The following is a 21,709-nucleotide window of genomic DNA, read 5'->3' on the forward strand; positions in this document are numbered from 1 at the left end:
TGGAAAGCAGGAGCGTTGAACTGAACTATGTTATCACCCAGATAAGGATTACAACAACCATCCTCCTCAGCCAGGGCACCCTGAGCACAATGGCAGTGCCACCGCCATAAAATATGAGGCAGTTGCCAAGGGTCTCAATTTTGATTGCCTGACCTTGGAATTCTTGCAACCGTCGTTAAGTGTGGGAAAACGGCCATTCTCAGTGCCGTTGTGACTTCGAACCGTCACTCAATGAAGGGTTGTAAGCTGAGGACTACCTGTATTTATGCAGGGCCCGGTTGTGTGTTGTTAGTTGGGGTGTGGATGGGGCATGTTAAATATAGCCCAAGCATTCCCTACAGCTGTGTGCTGGTTTCTCCCTTTTGCAACAAATTTGGGGGGCTCCGTTTTGAACACACACACACACACACACACACACACACACACACACACACACAGTGTCTCTGCCTGCAGACTCTCTCCATGCAGGAATCCCTTTCCACTTTCCTTTTAGTGCCAGAACTGACAAAACCCTCCTTTGTGCCAAGCAACGAGGTAGGCACCGAGTTCTACTTGGCACGGCACCCAGGCATGTCAAAAACTCAAGATTTTTCTCTCTTCCCCCCCCTTTTCAGTTTTCTGGCCTGGCTCACATCCTCTTGAACGATGATAACCCCGGAGAAAAAAACAAATTAAAGGTGTCTTGGCCTCTGCATCTTGCTTATCTGTTTTTTTCCCTACCTAGCAGGAAAAAAAAAATAATGATGGGAAATTTGCAAAGAGGGTTAGCCGCAAGCTAAGAATCAAGGCTGGGATAAGCCACGTTTTGGAGGTTCATGGACCTTTTGAACCCCTGTGTAGAATTTAGACTTCAAAAGGTTGCAGGAAATTACAGATGGTCCTCAATTCATAACCACAACTGACCCTAACATTTCTGTTGCTAAGCAAGTCATTTCTGAAGTACGTTTTGCCCCATTTTACGACCTTTAAGAAGCTAAACAGTCACTTACCTGAAATGGTACAGATTCTCCTGCTTGAGCAGGAGGGCTGGACTAGAAGACCTCCAAGGTCCCTTCCAGCTTCTATTCTATTCTATTCTATTCTATTCTATTCTATTCTATTCTATTCTATTCTATTCTGTAATTCTATTCTATTCTGTAATTCTATTCTATTCTGTAATTCTATTCTATTCTATGCTGTAATTGTATTCTATTCTATTCTTTCTATTCTATTCTATTCTTTAGTCTAGTCTAGTCTCTGTTCTGTTGTTCTATTCTATTTTCTATTTTATTCTATTCCTATTCTATATTCTATTCTATTTTCTTTCTTTTTACAGTTCTTAAGTGAATCACTACACTTGTTAAGCTAGTAACACGGTTGTTAAATGAATTTTGCTTCCTCGTTGACTTTGCTTGTCGGAAGGGTCACAAAAAGGGATCACACGACCCTGGGACACTGCGACCGTCATAAATACGAGTCAGTGTGCGAAGCATCTGAATGTTGATCTCCTGTCCATGGGGATGCTGCAACAGCCGTGTGAAAGACGGACCTAAGTCCCTTTTTTCACTGCTGTTGTAACTTTGAACGGTCACTATATGAGCTGCTGTAAGTTGAGGACCTGTAGTTTTAACAAGGTAAGCCATAGCTTGGCTAACCAGGTTGGGAATCAGTCACACTGTCCTTCATTTCAAATCGGGACAGCAAGCCTGATTTATTCTGGTATAAAAGAATTACAACCACTAGGTCTGAGATTTTATTTATACCTTTCACCGTCAAATTTACCAATTATAAACCAGTCAAAAGAAGGCCCCTGGTTTTGGGGCCGCTGTTTGATGAAGGCACGACAATGAAGGAAAACACTCCGGGAGGGAAAAGGAAAAATGAAGCCTCAAATGGAATCCGTTTGGTTTTTAAATCTGTTTTCGGTCGTGTGGGTGGGGGAAATCGTGTTTGACAAAGCAATCCTAAAGAAGGATTGGGTTTGTCCCCCTCCAAACAGACGGGCAGAAAATTGGCTCTAAGGGGAAATTATATTTCTGAGTGACTCACCCGTCAAGCTAAACCTGGTTGGTGAGATAATCCAACCACCCCTGGATTATAGAAATCTCGATCTTGTATCCTGCAAAATGAAGACAATGCTCCACTTAACACAAAAGGCTGCCGGGGCAGGATGTGCCGCCAGCCAAATGGGCCGCCAGTGATTCAGAGAATTCCCACAGAAATGCAGAGGAAATTACTTTGCAAAGCAGCCAGACAAGGCAATCGGTTCCCGCAACCTCCTTCATTAACCCATCGGCAGAGTTCACACGACTCCAGCCTACACGACTTCAGCCTACATGGGCCAAGCCGCAAACCGCAGAAGGTGACAACCTGGCCCCTTCTCCAGCCTTTCAGCCACCCAAGCCCAGAAACCTTGTTGCCTTGTTTTCCCCACACACCCACACCCACAACCCTGGTTGAGGCCATCCCAAAGACCCCCCCCCCCCGGTGTCTTCACGCAAGCCCGCTGCCGCACATCCACACGACCCCGGCCCCCGGCCGGGTTGGCAGTCCTTCCTTCCCTGCCAAACCGAATTCAACCTCCCCACCCCATCCTCCCTCCTTTGCATCAACTCCTCCAAGCCCCATCCCGGCCAGCGGCCCCCCCCACTCTTTCCCCATCCCCATCTCCACTGCTCGGCCCCTTTCCCCATCCTGCGTGGAAAGCACCGCGAGGAGGGCGGAGGGAATCCGCTCGGCCCGCGCCTTGCCAAGGTGCAAGAAGACCGCTGGCGCGTCCCAGAACCCGGAGTGGGTGGGTGGGTGCGTGGGTCCCCCAGGAGAAACCCCTTAATCCGGATTGCAAAACCCGGGGGAGGGGGCGCGGGCCAGCTCCGTTTCCCCACCCCACCCTAGGCACCCACCCGGCCACCCACCCCCCAATTCCCCCGGCTCGCAAAAGCGAGCGACGCCTTCTCCTTTCCCGCCGTCCGACCCCCCCCCGTCGCGCGCGCACGTCTGCCCGCGTGCATACCCACGCGTGCATGCAGACGTGCGCGCGCGCGCATGCAGGCGTACCCACGCGTGCATGCACACGTGCGCGCGCGCTCCTCAGCCTCCCTCCCCTCCCAACCCACCCACTCACTTTGCACCGACGGCGTGCAATCCTTCCCACCCCCCAACCCAGCCCCCCACCAACCAACCCCCGGCCCCTCCTCCTCTCGCCGCCCTCCGCCGCGCAGGCGCCCTTCTGCCGGCGATGCACCTGCTTCTGGCCGGCGGAGGCGCATCGTCCGGCGTCCGCCCGTGGCGATTTGCCGGCGCCGGAGCGGACTGGAGGACGGCTATCCGCCGCCGCCGCGTCGCTTCTGCCGCCCTGCCGCCTCGCAAAGATGCCGCTGCCGAGACGGCGGGCTAGCCGGCTGCTTTCCCCGACGCCGCTCGGCACCGGCCGGAGCTGAGCAAGGCGATGTTCCCGGCGCCGCCGCCGCCGCCGCCGCCGCCGCCGCCGCCGGCCTCGGCCGCCCCCGCTGCGCCTCCGCCGCCGCCGCCGTCTGGCGAAGCCGCGGCGGGCGAGGCGGAGCTGGTGGGCTGCAGCAAGGAGGAGCTGGTGCGCCGCTTGCGCCGCGAGGAGGCCGAGAAGCTGGCGGCGCTGGTGCAGCGCGGGCGCCTGATCCAGGGCGTGAACCGGCAGCTGCAGGAGCACCTGCGCGAGATCCGCGAGCTGAAGGCGGTGAACGGGCGGCTGCAGGCGGAGAACCGCGAGCTGCGCGACCTCTGCTGCTTCCTGGACGAGGACCGGCTGAAAGCCAAGCGGCTGGCCCGCCACTGGCAGCTCTTCGGCCACCACGCGGCGCAAGTACTGCGCGACGAGGTGGCCGCTTGCCTGCGCAAGCTGGCCGGCTTGGAAGGGCTGCAGGAGCGGCTGGCCCAAGACAACCTGGAGCTGAAGGAGCTCTGCCTGGCGCTGGAGGAGTGCGCCGCCGTCGGTGCCGTCGTCAGCGCCGCCGCCGCCCGGCCCGACGCCAGCCCCAGCCCGGGCGGAGGGTCGTCGGAGCTCAGCCTGCCTTGCGGACCCCGCGATCTGGGCGACGGCAGCTCCAGCACCGGCAGCGTCGGCAGCCCCGACCAGCCGCACCCCGCCTGTTCCCCCGACGAATGAAGCTGCCGGCGGGGACGGGGGCTGGGGGCTGCCGTCCCGGACGGACGGACGGACGGCAGCCCGGGAGCGTGGGAACCCGCGCGGAGAGGAAGATGGAAGGGAGGAGAGGAAGGAGGCAATCCACACAGACACACAAACAGGCACACACAAACAGGCACACACAAACACACACTTTCCCGATTCCAAGGGAGGAGAGGAAGGAGGCAATACACACACACACACAAACAGACACTCTTTCCCGATTCCAAGGGAGAAGAGGAAGGAGGCAATACACACAAACAGACAGACACACAAACACACACTCTTTCCCGATTCCAAGGGAGGAGAGGAAGGAGGCAACACACACACACACATGCACACACAAACAGACACACAAACACACACTTTCCCGATTCCAAGGGAGGAGAGGAAGGAGGCAATACACACACACACACACAAACAAACAGACAGACAGACAGACACTCTTTCCCGATTCCAAGGGAGAAGAGGAAGGAGGCAACACACACACACACACACACACACCAAGCAAACAAACACACCCACCTGCTTTCCCAATTCCAAGTCTTGGGCTGCCCAACACAGCCAGCTTCTGGATCACACAGGGCTCTTCTGCGGGGAATTATTATTTTTTTAAAAAATTTTTAGTTAGAAGGCATAAGTAAGGCTGGTGGAGAAATGCTGGCTCCCCAGGTTTTGGGGTTACCTGTGTGGTTTCTGATGTTTCTCCCAAGGGGGGGGAATCTGGGGAGAACTCCAACCCGCCAGCCCACCGGCCAATAGGTTCCTTTGAAGGCAGCTGAACAAGCAGCCCAAGCGGGATCCTTGCGGGTCAAAGAACAAAAGTCTCTCCTTCGCTAACCTAATGAGGAATTTTTATGGCTAAACCCCCCCCCCCTCTTTTTTTTTCTTTTTCTTTTTTCCTTGAATGAGAGTAGCAAGGTTTGGGAATCTTACAGTCTTTCGAAAGCCTTGGCCTTCCTCTCCCCCCCGCCCCACCCCCATCCAGATGGAAACACAGGCAGTTTGGATTGGGAATTTTCTTGCACACGTCTCCGGCTTCCTCCACCGAGGTCAAGAATTTCCCTGCGTGTCCTCGGGATGGCCTACCCTGCAGGATGGTTGTTGGGGAAAGGCGAAATGAAGGAGGAGAGAGATCGGCCTGAACTCTGTGGTTTCCTGCAGGACAAATGAGAGAGAAATCCGAGGAAGCAGTTTGCAGATTTGGCGGAAACTTTGCAAGAAAAAGGATTCACCATTTTGGAGCTTTGTTCTGGCTGTCTGGAACCAACCAGCGTTCACGAATGTGGTTATTGCTTGAATTTGGGCAGGATTTTTGGGGGTGGGGGGTGGGGGAAGCGTCTGATTCCTTGGGACTTTCTCCCCACTCTTGTTGACTCCCAATTTTAATTCCTGCAAGAACAGATCTGGAGGCACCACACAAAGAGATCTACCTACGGGGATCACTGACTCCAAAAAAAAAGGACTTTTAAAGGCTACTGAATAAAAACCATTTTTTTCTGAATTTGTGGAATACGATGGATCATACGCAAAACCAGCTACGGAAAAGCTAAACCTGGGTGCAAAATACTGTAAAAAAACTGCAGCCATGTTGGGGGACAGCAACTGCATGGCAGGATTTGAACAGACCTGGAAGACAGGATGTACAAATTTAGGGCGCGTTGTTGGGTGTGGAAGGACAGACTCCCATTTATCCATCCACCACCGGCTCCCCTACTGTGAAAAAAAATGCCAAACTATTTCAAAATGTATTCCCTGGCTTAAAGGTTGAGCCTGTTTTTACCTAGCGGTGCTGAGATTTGCACTCCAAAACCGGGGTGGGTGGGTGGGTCTGGAAAATAGGGATTTTATGGATGCCTTTTGTGATTCAAAGATACCCCAGTTTTAAGAAGTTGGGTACACAAGGTTGGCGCTAAAGTTTTCGAAGTTCTGCTAGCGTTGAAATCTTCCTTGTTTTCCCTCCCCCTTTAACCCAGGGTAAGTTAAGAGGGAGGGGGGAGGCGTTGAATTTCGATAGAATATATGCGGTGGGGGGGGCTTCCCCCATTTTCTTTCTTTCTTTCTGATGAGCAATATTTCCAAGATCCAGCTTTGGACCCCAAAGGTGGAGCTCGAAAGGAGGGTGGACAGAGGAACTCCTTGCCACTTGGCTGTCGTATGTGCCAAAATGGAATTTTAGGGCAGGTTATGGCTTTGGGGTTGATTTTGTGGTTGCGGATGCTGGGTGACCCCCCCCATTCGCCCCAGAGAGGGCAGAGGAAAGGGCTGGAAGATTGCCCGGGGGAGGGCTGAAATTGGGGAAAGCACCAGCTGCAGGTAGTCCTCGACTTAACGGCCACAGTTGAGCCCCAAATTTACGTTGCTAAGTGAGAAATTTGCCAAGGGAGGTTTTTTTTTTTGCCCCGTTTGGCCACCTTTTCTTGCCTCAGTTTTAAGTGAGTCACAACAATCTGTCTTTTGCTGGTCACAAGGTCACAAAAGGGGACCCCCTGAGCCTCCCCTCCCCCCGCCGGGGACACTGCGACCGTCATAAATGTGAGTCGCCAAGCGTCTGAATTTTGGATCACCTGGCCCATGGGGGTGCAGCAGCCACGGTCGTAAGTGTGAAAAAAGGGTCATCAGTCACGTTCTTCGTCGCCGTCGCAACTTAGAGAGGTCGCTGGCAAGATTGCAGAAATGCTGGTGTCAGTGAAAGAGGCCCGTTTTCTTTTTAAATACCGTAGAAATAAAACGACATTACAGGTCCCCAGCCAGAGAGAGAGGCCCTTTCCCCCAAAATCTTGATTACGCCCCTGTTGTATTGCCAGTTTTTATTTTTATTTTTTTTTCCAGCCAGCCCTGAGCGAAACTGGGTGGCGGGATTATTTTTTTAAAAGAGGAAACCACATCTGGCTGAATTGATAAGGCCTCTAATCCCCCCCGGAGAGGGACAAAGAGGCCTCTTTGGAAAAGCGGAGGTCGCATTCATCCTCTTGAAAGTGAGAATGTTAATAAATATCTTTAAAAACAAAACAAACCAGCAACTTTGGCGAAGGATTTCTGCATGGGTGGATTTGCGTTCTTGCCCCGGATGGAGATATGGGGATGGTACTTGAGCAGCATTTAGACAAGAAAAGCCAAATGCACAAGTGTGGTGTAGGTCAGGGTGTCTCCAACATCCCGGGCTGTGGACCGGTACTGGGCCACGGCATGCCAGCAACCGGTCCGCACAAACAAGCAAAGCTCCATCCGTGGGATGCAGGCAGCACACAAAACCACACACCCTCCGGTCCGCGGAAAAACCTCTCTCTACGGAACCGGCCCAACACTTCTTGTTCCCAGAATTCCCCAGCCAGCATGCCTTAAGAGGGGTGGACTTCAAACTCCCAGAATTCCCCAAACAGTAGTTTAAAGTTGCCAAGACTGAAAATCGCTAACCTAGACCAGAACTGGTGTGTGTGTGTGTGTGTGTGTGTGTGTGTGTGTGTGTTTGTCTTTTAATTGCCAGCCGGGTGGTCTTCAGGGACCTTTCTAGCCCTAACACTCTATGATATTCAGTTGAAAAGAAGCGGATGGAAATCGGACCGTAGGAAGAATTACCTAATGGTAAGACTTTTTTTCAGGACTTTTTTCTTGGTTGGAGGAAGGAAAAATAGGTCACCCATCCGCTGGCTGGGGAATTCTGGGAATTGAAGTCCCACCCATCTCAAAGCTGCCCAGGTATATAAGCGTGCTGTTCTATAGTACGGGAATTGTAGGGAAGTAGATTTCAGAGGGCGAGGGGGAAAATTCCTGGTGGAAGCAGAGCCTCTTCCCTAGTGAACATGGGAGAATGGCTGGCTGTCGCCGGAATGGAAGATCCCTGCACTGGGCAGGGGGTTGAGATAGATGACCTCTAAGGTCCCTTCCAAACTTCATTTAGCCTGTACAAATCAAAATAGGGTTGTTTGGGCATCCCCCGTTTAGCAAACACAACAAGAGTGTGGAGGGTTACAAGTGGGTGAAAAGAGCCAGCCACCCCAAGAGTCTGACACACACCTCCCCAAGGCAAGCCCAACAACAATCCTGGTTTGTTCAAAATCTTCTTTTGGTCCAGCCCAAGATTTGCTGGTCGGCATATGACCCTATCTCTGGTGGATTGCAAGAGGAGGAACCACAAGGCGCCTCGGCTATTTGCAAAATCACAACCGAAGGGGGCCACAAAACGGCCTTCCTGACACTTCCTGCCCAGCCTGGATGGAGACAAAAGATCTCTAAGCCAGGAAACAGGTGGCCGGATCCTGGTTTCTGATAAGGGCGACCTTTACCATCCACGTGACCGGATGGAGAGATCCCTTGGTCTGCCCTGGGGACTCTGACGTTGCTCGATCAAAATGAAAACGGTTAATCTGACTTGGAAAAGGAGCGGAGGCAGATTAAATGCAGCAGAAAGTGTGTTTGCGTGGGTTTTCCTTCTCGACCCGCGAAAGTCTGCATTCACACAACTTGTTTGACCCAGGGATCAAAATCCCCCTTTTCCTGGTTTGGCATAATAATACACAAGTTGTAAATTATGCAAACGGGTGGGATTCTCACCCCAAACCTAAACTAACACACATTTTCTATCCACTCGGCGGGGAAACTGGTTGTGTGAATGTGGCCAGAAACGGGGAACCCTGAGCCAATAAAAAACAAAGTTCTGTGAAGTTTCCCTGGCTTTTATCCATCCATTTACTTGGTTTCCTTGGCTGGCCTGAAAGAAATCCACTCTCTCTAATTACCTGCCCAAATTCTTGGCTCGCCCTGGGTTGAAAATGCTCACACAAACAAAAAAAAACACACACAAATCCTGCTGCAATAGTGTTTGTTTTTAATCAGACTCCTCCGTTTTTCCAAATAAACATTTTCTCCCAAAGCTGCTTGCACAGATTTTTTTTAAAAAAAAAAAGAAGAAGAAGGGGTTTGCCAAAACACAAACAGGAAAAAAGGAATACAAGAAATGGAAAACCTGCTTTTTTGGCAATGCTGGAACTAAACACTGGCTGTATATAAAACTTTTCTACTCAGCTGGGATTACAGCGTTAATTTCTGGCTGTGATTTTTCTTGGAAAAAGACGATTTCCTTTTTTCTTTTTTTTTTCTTTTTTGGTTTTCCCGTCCAAGGTAGGTTAAAATCTCCTTTTACGGCTTCGGGAAGCAAGGCTGAGAGCGGTTGCAGTATTGCTTAGCCTTAAAAGTATCACAAATGTATGGCACTTGGCTCTGCAGGGAGCTAGTCCTCATGAGGTTTGAGGCAAAGTCTGCAAAGGCAAAGCGCCGATCTGATTGGACGTTGCAAAGTGCGGTATGTAGACAGTCTTTGATTTGCAACTCTTCGCTCAGCAATTCTTCGAAGTAACGATGGGCACTGAAAAAAGTCGACTTAGGAACCGGTCCTCACATTTACGACCACGGAAATGTTCCTGTAAGTCAGGTGATCTGAATTCGGGCGCTTGACAATTGGTATGTATGGAGCGTTTCAGAGTCATATATGATCGCTGTCAAATTCCTGGCGTGTCGAAGCACACTTGGCCAAATCAAGTTCAATTCAATTCGTTTGCAATTCGAACCCAGCCGGTTTCCGACCTGCAAAATCAATGGGCCAAGCTGGATTTGCTTAACGACCATGTGATTCATTTAACAACCGTGGCCAAAAAAAAATCATAAAATCATCCGGGACTTACTTAACAATTGCCTTGCTTAACAGTGGAAATTCTGATCCCAATTGTGGTTGTAAAGCGAGAAATACCTGTGGCCTGGATTGCAGTCGTAAAGCGAGGAATATCTGTGGCCTGGATTGCACAGGTAAGGCTATTCTCTGGAGAATCTTCACGTCTTTCTGTTTGTTTTCCAAGCTTTCTCAAAACAATTGTCCGACGGTTAGGTAGTATTCTTGGTCAAATCATGAGTTCATGAGGTCTAGCAGCAATGTTTGGTTTATTTTCCAAGAAAAACTAAGCCAAAAGGGCAGAAAAATAATACCCAACCCATCTAGAACAACACACCTGGGATTGGCTCCAGCACTGTGGAATCCTGCAGGTTTCTTCAGCTTATTATTCAACATACATTTTCCAAAAAAAATAACAGAATACAAATGGATAAATCTGTGACGGATGCCACATCTTGCTGTGCTTACTTCATTTTTATTTAAATGTCCCACCAAACTCAGATTAATTCCTATGAGGTTTGAAGACGCACAAAAAATGACAGTATAGATTTGCATCCGTTCCTATTTGCACAAGCTTCAAGTGATCAAGGACCACCAGCGTCGAAAACTGGATGAGACCATCACAACTTTGCCCAAACATCCCTTGTAACTTTCATGAGGCATCAGGAAAAAAGAAGACCGCTTGTATGTTTATATATAATAATATACATTATATCCAACCAGCTTCAGTTCTGGACCGCAAAGAAATGCATCCCACTTCATCCCGGCGGCTGTAGGTCATTGTAGAAAAATAAATCTATATTTGTCCTAAATTTCTTTTCTTGGTTTCAAAAATCAGATATATATATAAGTGAAAAATGACTTTAAAACGGTGATTTCTTTTTCTTGAACGTGATCTAAGGACCCGAATGCTCGTTTTCCAGAAACAGAATTCTGGGTGTCAAAAGAAAAAAAGAAAAAGAAAAAAGACTGACCAGTCAGTCTTGAGGACTAACGCCACTTGGGCCTTAAAAAACACAAGTGCAAGGACAAGAGGCCTGTGTAAGAGATACATTTTAGTGTTTCGTGAAAGAACATAACATTGGTTGGAATTCGGCTTTCCCAGACAGCGGGCCTTCCGAACCAAAGAAAAGAGGCTCCTTGGCTGCTCTTGTCTTGAGGACTAGCAACGTGACGCCTGTGTCTGGGCGGGGAAAACAGCAGGCCTATAACTACGGATGGAAACCGGGCTCTCAAAAGCGAGGCCAAAGAGAATCGGGCATAGCCGAAGGGGCCGGGAAGGTTGGTTCACCCTCTTGACACCCTCCCACCGCCCTCAAAAAAAACAACACGTGGACAAGATTCGAATCCAGCTAATTTCCTCAAAGTGCCAGCAAGTTTGGAGAATTGAGCGAATCCGAGGAGTGGTCCCCACTGCTGCTCCTTCGGTGGGCGGAGGAGCAAGGCTCGGAGGGAAAGCCAGACCCCGAGGGCCCGTCGGAGTCCCCCGGCGCTGGATAGGTGAAGACCAGGCTGGGGGTAAACGGGGTGAAAGACGGGGTGGACATGAGGGTGGGGGTGTGCAGGGATTCGGGCTCCAGCAGGCCGCTGGGGGGCAGCGTGATGCTGGGGGGCACCGGGGCCATCCGGCGAGAGCCAGGCCGGGGGCCCGGAGGAGACTCCTGTTTGTCCAGCATTTGGGAGGGGCCGGCTGGCCGACCGTGGGATCCCCCCTCCTCATCTCCGGACGATTCTTCCAGGATCTTGCAAACCGGTCGGTGAGCTTCCAGCACCAATTCCAAACGTTCTTTCTGCTTCTGCAGTTCCGCAATTTCCTTCCGGAGGCCCGACTGCTCGGCTTCTAATTGATCCGTTTCCTGGGGGGGGGGGGGAATGAAAAACGGAAGGGATTTAGACCCGGGGTTGGGGGTGGGTGGGTGGAGGAATCAGACCCTTCTGATCTTTGGGGGCTTCCTTGCTAGGAGGTTTTTCCAAAAAAAAAAAAAAACCCAGACCAGAAAACTAGTTGACCGGAATGTATAGGTAGTCCTCGACTTACGACAGTTGGTTTAGTGACCGAATTTGCAAGGGCCCTGAAAAAAGGGACTCGGGACCGTTTTTTGCACACTAGCGACCGTTGCAGCGTCCTCTGGTGGTCGCGCGATTAAAATTCAGGTGCTTTGGCTGCTGACTCGTATTTGTGACGGTCGCAGCGTGCCGGGGTCCTGGGAATCCCCTTTGGCGACCTTCCGACAAGGAAAGTCAATGGGGAAGCCGTGGGACTAACTTAACAAAACTGCAGCGATTCACTTAATGAAGGTGGCAAGAAAGGTCGCAAAATGGGGCAAAATTCACTTGGCAAATGTTTTGTTTAGCAACAGAAATTTTGGGCTCGGTTGATTGGTTGTAAGTCGAGGACTGCCTTGTATAAGGTTAGGGGGGGTGTCTCCAAAGTTGCCACTTTTAAGGTTGGTGGACTTCAACTCCCAGAATTCCCCGGGCGGCCATGTTGGCTGGGGAATTCTGGCAGTTGCGGTCTTCAAGTTGCCACGCTTGGAGACCCCTTGCTATAAAGTCTCCTGCCTTGGGCAGGGGGTTGGACTAGAAGACCTTCAAGGTCCCTTCCAGCTCTATTCTATTCTATTCTATTCTATTCTATTCTATTCTATTCTATTCTATTCTATTCTATTCTATTCTATTCTATTCTATTCTATTCTATTCTATTCTAAAATGGGCCAAAAAGCAGGGCTGTCATTGGAAGAAAGACAAAATTCAGAAAAAGATGGCTGCAATTTCCCATAGCAGTTCATTTTTGCCTGTCCTGATTAACCTGGTTACCAAGGGAACCTGTTTTGCAAACAGGCACGGCAAACCAGAATTATACCCCTTCCCGGTTGCCTACTCACCCCCTCCCCAAATCCCCCCCCAATGAAAACAAACCCTTCTTTTGAAGGACCCTGTCCATCCTTTCTAAGCTCAGCCTGCAAGACCTGGAAGGGACCTCAGAGATCATTCAGTCTGACCCCCACCCCCACCTATTGCAGACCGTTGTGCTAATGCAATTAAACTATCCCGCTTGTCTTGAACGCACCGCTTGCAATGTGTCGGTCAGCTCTTTGCGCCGATTGCGGCATTTGGCGGCCGCCAGCTTGTTCCGTTCCCGCCGCAAACGCCGTCGCTCTTCCTCCTCCGGGGAAAGCTGCAAAGGAGAGTCTGGAGTCACAACTACACAACACAATGCAACTGTCTCTTGGAGCAGCACGGTGCGTAACACAATCCTTGCATGCAATTGCCATGCTTTGGAAGGACTTGGGGGGGCTCTGCAAACAGGCAGCAACACACACACACACATACCCAATATAAAGTTAATTCTCGACTTACGATTCACTTAGTGACTGCTCGAAGTTACAACGGCACTGGAAAAAGAGCGGCTGATGATCATTTTTCACACTTAACGACCATTGCAGCATCCCCAGGGTCAGGTGATAAAAATTCGGATGCTTGGCAACTGGTTCATATTTATGACAGTCGCTGTGTCCACGCGATCCCCTTTCGCGACCGTCTGACCAGCAAGGTCAATGGGGAAGCCAGATTCACTTTACAACTGTGTGATTCACTTTACAACGGTGGCCAAAAAAAGGGATAAAATTGGGTGCGACTGCCACTGCCTTGCTTAGCCGTGCAAAATCTGCAAAAAAAAATATTTTATTTTTTTTCAAACCAGACCAATTCTGGCTGGGCCTGGACTGACGCTCCAGACCGTAAAAAATCAGATTGCGGTGTATTAAAAAGCAGACGATGAATGCAATTTTTGTGTTTTTTTTTCACTTTCAGGATTTTATTTTATTTATTTTATTTATTTATTATTGGGACTCATATGCCGCCCTATCTCCCGAAGGACTCAGGGCGGCTAACAACAATAACATATAATAAATACAGAAGTTAAGATAAAATTAAAATTAAAGGCCTCTGTAAGGTAAAAGGTAAAGGTTCCCCCGCACATGCGTGCTAGTCGTTTCCGACTCTAGGGGCCGGTGCTCATCTCCGTTTCAAAGCCGAAGAGCCAGCGCTTGTCCGAGGACGTCTCCGTGGTCATGTGGCCGGCATGAATAGATGCCAAAGGCGCACGGAACGCTGTTACCTTCCCACCGGAGTGGTCCCTATTTTTCTACTTGCATTTTTACGTGCTTTCGAACTGCTAGGTTGGCAGAAGCTGGGACGAGTAACAGGCGCTCACTCTGTTACGCAGCACTCAGGATTCGACCCACCAAACTGCCGACCATTTGATCGACAAGCTCAGCGTCCAAACCCACTGAGCCACCGCGTCCCTTAAAGGCCTCTGTACAATCAATTAAAATTAAAATTAAAATAAATTAAAAATTAGAGTTAAAAATTAAAAACATAATTAATTGGAATACATCTCCCATCATCCCCACTCCCCAGCCTGAATTGGAGGAGAAACAGGATCAAATCGGAGCACAAAGTGAGAGCCGTGGACCCATCTCTATAGATCATAGATCCATAGATCATAGATCGGAGAGCCATTTGTCTGAAATGGTATAGGCCAGGGCTTCATGCCTGAGCAGTGGGTTGATCTAGATGACCTCCAAGGTCCCTTCCAACCCTGTTATTCCTGTACAGTGGGTTGACCCATCAGTTGGGGGTCTTGAATGAGTATGTCACCTAATGGCCAGCAGGGGGCGCAAAATACCAGGACAATCCAAGATAACTTGTCCTGTTTTTTTTTTTAATTCCAGTTTTGAGGATTTCCACTTTATTTTTTTCCCCCTCCAGGATGGACCTCCAAGCTTTTTCCTTTTTAAAAGGACAGGTAGTCCTTGACTTACGACCACAACCGACGCCAAAATTTCTTGTGGCTAAGCGAGAGCGTTGTTCGAGTGAATTTTGCCCCGTTTATCAACCTTCCTCGCCACGGTTGCTGTGCGAATCGCTTGCGGTTATAAAGTTAGGAACGCGGTCGTTAAGGGAACCCGGCTTCCCCGTTGACTTGGCTTGCCAAGAGAGTCCCAAAAGGGGATCACGTGACCCCGGGACACGGCAACCGTCGTGAATGTGAGCCGGCTGCCACGCGATGAAATCTCTCGATGCTGCAATTGTCGTTAAGTGTGAAAAACAGCCCTGAGTCCCCTCTTTTCAGTGCCGTCGTAAGTTTGAATGGCCGCTAAGCAAACCGTTGTAAGTCCGAGGACTACCCGTCTTTGACCCGGGCAGGTGTGCAAACCGAACTGCGACGGGAGTTTTCCAAATTTGGCAACTCTTGAGGGACGCGGACATCAAACTCCGCCGTGAGTTCACCGCCCCGAGTTATTTATTAAAAAAAATAAAACGCGGCAAGCGGAATGAAAACAAACCAGCAGGCAAATAAAATATTAGCCGAATGTGGTTGCGGAGTTTTCTTTTTTTTTTTCCCCCTCCCACCCCCCCGACACTCACGTGCTCTGAGTGACGCCTCCGGGGCACTAAGCCCGGGCCCATGGTGCGAATCACGCCAGGACGGATGCCGGCTGCGTAGTGCGGACAGCGGTAAGGCCGGGGGAAAGGAGGAAGAGCCGAAGAGGCGCCCATGAGAGACGGCTGCACCATCCACTGCAGGCTGTGGCTGGTGGTGATGGTGTTGAGGTTGGGCACCAAGGCGGCGCTTGCGTGGCTGCTCCCGGCTGCTGCCAGATCCGGCGGGAATTTCTGTCAGGGAGGGAGGGAGGGAGGGAGGAAGAGAGGAAGGGAAGGAGGAAGGAAGGAAGGAATGGAGGGAGGGAAGGAGGGAAGAGGAGGAAGGAAGGGAGGGAGGGAGGAAGGAAGGGAGGGAGGAAAGAGGAGGAAGGAAGGAAGGAAGGATGGAAGGAAGGGAGGAAGAAAGGGAGGGAGGGAAGGAGGGAGGAGGAAGAAAGGAAGGAAGGGACGAAGAAAGGAAGGAAGAGAGGGAGGGAGGGAGGGAGGGAGGGAGGAAGGGAAGGAGGAAGAACGGAAGGAAGGAAGGAAGGGAGGGAGGAAGAAAGGAAGGGAGGGAGGGAGGGAAGGAGGGAGGACGAGAGGAAGGAAGGAATGGAGGGAGGGAGGAAAGAGGAGGAAGGAAAGAAGGAAGGATGGAAGGGAGGAAGAGAGTGAGGAAGGAAGGGAGGGAGGGACAGAGGAAGGAAGAAAGGGAGGGTGGGAGGGAGGAAGAAAGGGAGGGAGGGAGGGAGGGAGAGAGAGAAAGGAAGGGAGGGAAGGAGGAAGGATGGAAGGAGGAAGGGAGGCAGAAAGGTAGGAAGGATGGAAGAAAGGGAGGGAGGGAGGGAGGGAGAGAGAGAGAGAAAGAAAGACCAAAATTATATGGCTGAGTGATAAATATTTCCCCGGTTGCTCAACTAAGGCTGGGAGCCCCGAATTAACATAGGATCCTTTAAAATAATCTTAGTTTTTCAATTACCACAATTACATTTGGCAAGAACCCGCAGTCTGCCAGTTCCCCCCTCCCGCCCCGGGGCTTCCTTGCCCCCTATTGGTGGAAGCCGCTTTGGGGTGCCTCTCTCCTGACTCAACCCTCCCCTCCCAGGTGTAGCCTCTGTGCACGTCCAGAAGGCGCCCCAGCCCCCAGGCGGATTGGAGGTAAAAGGTTGGCTGTTGCAGAGTGTTCAAACCTCCTGCCCTTTCCACACTCGGTGACCTAGTTCCCCGGTAGCCTCTGCCTTGCCCTGGAGGCTCTTGGCACACTTCTGCGTCCCGCCCCGGCTGTTTGCGTGGGGCGCTGGCGTCATTCGCTGGGCGAGGCGTCCCAAGCGGCGTAAGAGGCCGGCCCTCTTGACCTGCTCAGACCCGGGTGGGGATGTTCTGACATGCTACCGACAAGCCACCAAAGGCTGCCCTCGCTTCACACACACACACACACACACACACACACACACACACACACACACACACAGCAGTTTCCCCTCCTCAAATGTATTTTTATTCACCTATCTGCCGTCCAGCCTCACTAACGACCCTGCGAGGTAGGCTACGGACACAGCTGCCGGCTTAAATCAGTACGAGCGTGACAGCTAATCCTCTACTTACGACCACGTTTCAGGCCCAACCTTTCTATTGTTCAGCGAGACGCTGGCTAAGCCAGCTTTGCCCCGTTTTACGACCTCGCTGGCTACAAGGGGATCCCTGCAGCGGTGAAGTTAGAAGCACGGTCGTTAAGCGAAGCTGGCTTAACCCCTTGACTTTGCTTGTCAGAAGGTCGTGAAAGGGGGAGACCACGTGACTCCGGGGGGGGCGCTTCAACCGTCATAAGCATGAGTCAGTTGCCAAGTGGCCGAATTTGGGGATGAAGTGCTCAAAAGCAAGGTCATTAAGCGTGAAAAATGGTCACAACCAGTTCTTTCAATGCCGTTGTAACTCGGGTCACTAACTGAATCGTCGTAAAATTAAGGACTTCGTTTTCTACCAAGGGCTAAACTTTGAACTAAATGACCCCTCAGTCCAAAGGGGAAACCGTGGCACTTGGCCCTTTCCAGGTTGTGCAAGGCACCTGGTGTTGTTTACATGACTCGGCAACGTGCGTGTGTGTGTGTGCGCGCAAACACACAACAGGAAAGGAATGTTTTCCGGCTTAGCTGTGAAGGATTTCAACGACGGGAGGAGGGTAAGGATTAAACTAGCCTCTCTATTAAGGGCAAGTCCATTTTGCCGCTGGGGCAAAATGGATCCTCCATGGACAGGGAAAGTCTACCTCTCTGGCCCTTAGCTGGAGGCAAAGGAAGGAAGGGGGTCCTTCTCGGGGAGAGACTGACTAGCCACAAAATACCGGTTGAAGCAGACTGGGTGGGACTGGGGGTGGGGTGGGAATTAAAAACCCCTGAATTTTAAACTGCCCAAAGAAACCTCCCCCCCCAAAAAAAAGGATTTTATAGAATACAGAATAATAAGAACAGAGTTGGGAGGGACCTTGGAGGTCTTCTAGTCCACCCACCCCGTCAGAATACAGAATGACAGAGTTGGAAGGGACCTTGGAGGTCTTCTAGTCCAGCCCCCCCCCCTCAGAATACAGAATGACAGAGTTGGAAGGGACCTTGGAGGTCTTCTAGTCCAGCCCCCCTCTCAGAATACAGAATGAGAGTTGGAAGGGGCCTTGGAGGTCTTCTAGTCCAGCCCCCCCCCCCGTCAGAATACAGAATGACAGAGTTGGAAGGGACCTTGGAGGTCTTCTAGTCCAGCCCCCCCCCTCAGAATACAGAATGACAGAGTTGGAAGGGACCTTGGAGGTCTTCTAGTCCAGCCCCCCTCTCAGAATACAGAATGAGAGTTGGAAGGGGCCTTGGAGGTCTTCTAGTCCAGCCCCCCCCCCGTCAGAATACAGAATGACAGAGTTGGAAGGGACCTTGGAGGTCTTCTAGTCCAGCCCCCCTCTCAGAATACAGAATGAGAGTTGGAAGGGACCTTGGAGGTCTTCTAGTCCAGCCCCCCCCCTCAGAATACAGAATGAGAGTTGGAAGGGGCCTTGGAGGTCTTCTAGTCTAACCCCTTGCCCAAGCAGTGGACCGTAAACTATTTCGAACAAACGGCAGTCCAGCCCTTTCTTAAAAAGAAGAGATTGCTTTCCCTACTTCTAACTCGTTTCATTTATTACATTTTAACCCCAGCGTTCCAAGCCGAGAACAGAACGAGCGGTCAACAACGACAACAAAAATTCCACCCATCTTTCCTTCGCTCCTGCCAAAAGTTAACTCTAAGACTTCAGAGAGCTGGGAATCCACCTCCTTGCGAGGTAGGCCTGCCGAGACAGGCCCGGGTACCCATCCCTGGGTGTGGGGGTGAGGGTGGGGGAGAGAAGAGGGGTTGATTTCACAAGCCAGGGAAAGGGTGAAAAAAAATAATAATAATCCTCGGCCGCTTTGAAAGTATTTATTTTATTTATTTTTAATTCCATTTATATCCCGCCCTTCTCCGAAGACTCAGGGTGGCTTACAAGCTTAGCAGTAGCCTTCATTCTATGTCTATGCCTGCTTGTTAGGCATAAAGTGGGTCCCAGCAGGGGAGTGGCCGGGCAGAAAGCTCCGTCTGCAGAACGGGTGAGTCTCTTCTGACGAATCTGCAGATGACTCACACTTATGACAGCACCAAAAAAAAAACCACACAAAAAAACCTGCCCTTCAAGACAAGGAATCAAACTCCTGGTCCTGCCTGAAGAGGATGACTCAGGTATTTAGAGGGGGGGGAATGAGAAAGCAAAGTTTGAAATGCCACCCTCCCCTTCTTCCTAGTCTGAAAAAAAATCATTACTCAGCATGCTTGTTGCTAAAAAGAGGATTCCCCCCCCACACACACACACACTACAAAGACGCAGCACGCAGCAGACAAAATCCTGGCTGCAAGAAAGCACCTTGGCGTGGCCAAAGCAAGACTTGAAAGGAAATTGGCCTTCCAGCGGAGGGAACCCCTTGCCACTAGAAGTCCCAGGAGTAGCTGAGATACAGTGGGGGGTGGGGGTGGGGGCGATTAGGAGAACCTCCATTGCTAGGAGCAGTGGATGCTAGGAGAAGGAGACCACCAAAATGCAGGGCTTTGTTTCTCCTTAAGATTTTTTTTTTGGGGGGGTGTCCGGTGGGGGGAAAAAGGAAGTGAGATGGGATGCTTTTTTTTTTGCAACCTGATCTAGCATTTTCTGAAGGGTGTAAAAGGAAATTATTCTCAAAGTCTCCCTCCCCAACGAGCAGCAAAAGCATGAATGTCACTTAATCCTATTGTCTATTTCCATTTTTCTCAATTGTGGCAGCTTTCAGCTGGGAGGACTTCAACTCCCAGAATTCCCCAGCCAGCCATACTGGCTGGGGAATTCTGGGAGTCAAAGTCCACCCAGCTGAAAGCTGCCACAATTGAGAAACACTGATTAATTTAGCCTACAAAGACAGTTAATATTTAAAATAATGGAAATATTCAAGTGTTTGGTGGCACCAAAAAGCTGGCATCTTTCCTCCATGCCATTATAAGTATATAAGTTTAATAAAATAAAAAAATTATAGCAAGGAAATAACTAACTCCCTTCTTAAACCTCAGTTTGACAGCCATGATTTCCCCAACCCCCAGACGGGCAAACAAATCTTTCCCGGATCAATGCCCGCCCCACCTCCCCTTATCTCTTAAATTTAAATCTCAAATAATAAAACTCAAATTACCTCCACTCCTTTTATTTACACTGGATGAAATGGAGGAGAGCCTTCCTCACAATATCTGGGGTCTCAAGTTACAGATACGCGTTTGAACCTCGGCTGGATTCCCTTACAAGGGTCGACGTTAAGACACGTGAAAAAAATGCAGTCACATTCTCTGATTCACCCATTTTGGTTTTTGGCTGTTTCTTTTTTCCCCTTGCTTTCAGAAATATTCCAAAATCCAGTTTGGGGGGTGGGGGAATCTGGAAATGCTGCCGGACAGCACGCTCCGAAAATGTGGATTATTATTATTTTTTTTTAAATCTTTCAGCTAAGGATTAAATTTAACCGCCCGTTCTCACGATCCCCATCCTTGTTCCGTGTCAACTTTCTTTCGACCCTCGCAAAAGTGGGGGAGGGGGCCAGCCGTTTTTGCAGCCCGATGCTAATCCTCTCCGCCTTCTCCGGAACCCCCAAATCCTCTTACCGGTATGCCCCTGAGCATACCCAAAGTGCGATTTATCTGTCCTTGGGAAGAGGGAGGGAGTGGAAGGACAGCCCCAAAAGTCCTTTGGAAGATCTCTTTGGAAACGGGAGCTGGACTAGAAGGGGAGTCCAGAGTACCCCCACCCCCACCACCCCGAGCATGTGCAGAGTTCAAAAAAGAGAGAGAGAGGAGGCAAGGCGAAAAAGTTCCTTGCTGCTTCCATCCCCGGCCCAGACCGCGAAGTCTAGAGTCCGCCCGAGCATGTGCAGAGTTCAAAAGAAAGAGAGAGAGAGAGAGAGAGAGAGAGAGAGAAAGAGAGAGAGAAAGAGAGAGAGAAAGAGAGAGAGAGAGAGAGAGAGAGAGAGAGAGAGAGAGAGGGAGGAGGCGAGGCGAAAAACCTCCTTGCTGCTTCCATCCCCGGCCAGACCGCGAAGTCTAGAGTCCGCCCGAGCATGTGCAGAGTTCAAGAAGAAAGAGAGGAGAAGGCGCGACCCCAGGCCGACTGCCAAATCCGGAGTGGCCCCCGAGCGTGTGCAGAGTTCAAGAGAGAGAGAGAGAGAGAGAGAGAGAGAGAGAGAGAGAGAGAGAGAGAGAGAGAGAGAGAGAGAGAGAGAGAGAGAGAGAGAGAGAAAGAGAGAGAGAGAGAGGAGGCGAGGCGAAAAACTTCCTTGCTGCTTCCATCCCCGGGCCAGACCGCCAAGTCTAGAGTCCGCCCGAGCATGTGCAGAGTTCAAGAAGAAAGAGAGGAGAAGGGACGTTGACTCTCCGGCGCGACCCCAGGCCGACTGCCAAATCCGGAGTGGCCCCTGAGCGTGTGCAGAGTTCAAATTAGAGAAAAAAGAGGCGGGGGAGGGGAAAAAACTTACTTGCTGCTGAGAGCCCGGGCGGACTGCGGAGGGCAAGGCGGGTAAACGTGGCCGCGGAGCTGCGGGAGGCGGTGGTCTTCCTGCTCCGTAACCCTTGAACATGACAGCCCCTCCGACGCCCGACGCTCCGAGGCACCGAAAGAAGCCCAGCGGCGCGACCTTGGCCCTTTTTTTTAATGAATGGGGACTCCCGGCGCGGGCTGTACCAACTCTTCTCCAAAGGGAGGGGAGGTCGGGGGAGGGAAGTTGACCCTCCCACCCGCCATCCGCGGGGGGGGGAGGGAGCCCATTAACGGGGTGGGGGGTAATAAACCCTTTTAAACCCAACCTGCCCCTCCACCCCTTCCCACGGACCCCCCCGCGAGAAACTCATTTCCCCCAAATCCGCGTCCTCCCCCTACGAGCGGCCGCGCTTGGTTTCTCCCGAAGCTGGAGTCA

The 21,709-nt window shown here is 50.9% G+C and overlaps 2 protein-coding genes across 2 annotated transcripts; one reads left to right on the forward strand and one right to left on the reverse strand.

Annotated features, from left to right (window-relative positions):
* The first annotated feature begins 3,232 nt into the window (after positions 1–3,232).
* Positions 3,233–4,349, forward strand: CCDC85B (coiled-coil domain containing 85B). The gene has a single exon (XM_081341015.1). The coding sequence runs from the start codon at positions 3,428–3,430 to the stop codon at positions 4,118–4,120; it is 693 nt and encodes a 230-aa protein (XP_081197141.1). The 5' UTR covers positions 3,233–3,427; the 3' UTR covers positions 4,121–4,349.
* Positions 4,350–10,688: 6,339 nt separating this feature from the next.
* FOSL1 (FOS like 1, AP-1 transcription factor subunit) lies at positions 10,689–21,394 on the reverse strand. Its single transcript, XM_081341012.1, has 4 exons — positions 21,272–21,394; positions 15,237–15,485; positions 12,874–12,981; positions 10,689–11,659 (listed from the first exon to the last, which is right to left on the reverse strand). Exons 1-4 carry the CDS (start codon positions 21,371–21,373, stop codon positions 11,165–11,167), a joined length of 954 nt encoding a protein of 317 aa, XP_081197138.1. The 5' UTR covers positions 21,374–21,394; the 3' UTR covers positions 10,689–11,164.
* Between the last annotated feature and the right edge of the window lie 315 nt (positions 21,395–21,709).

The sequence above is a fragment of the Vipera berus genome, assembly GCF_964194415.1.
Source record: "Vipera berus genome assembly, chromosome: 16".
In the NCBI taxonomy this organism is placed as follows: domain Eukaryota; kingdom Metazoa; phylum Chordata; class Lepidosauria; order Squamata; family Viperidae; genus Vipera; species Vipera berus.

Excerpts from the sequence above, each read along its gene's own strand:
- CCDC85B (XM_081341015.1), top strand. The coding sequence starts at position 3,428 with ATGTTCCCGGCGCCGCCGCCGCCGCCGCCGCCGCCGCCGCCGCCGGCC.
- FOSL1 (XM_081341012.1), bottom strand. The coding sequence starts at position 21,373 with ATGTTCAAGGGTTACGGAGCAGGAAGACCACCGCCTCCCGCAGCTCCG. Across the intron at positions 15,486-21,271 it reads GCCCGGGCTCTCAGCAGCAA|AAATTCCCGCCGGATCTGGC; the intron begins GTAAGTTTTTTC and ends CCTCCCTGACAG. Across the intron at positions 11,660-12,873 it reads TGACCGACACATTGCAAGCG|GAAACGGATCAATTAGAAGC; the intron begins GTGCGTTCAAGA and ends CCCCCCCCCCAG.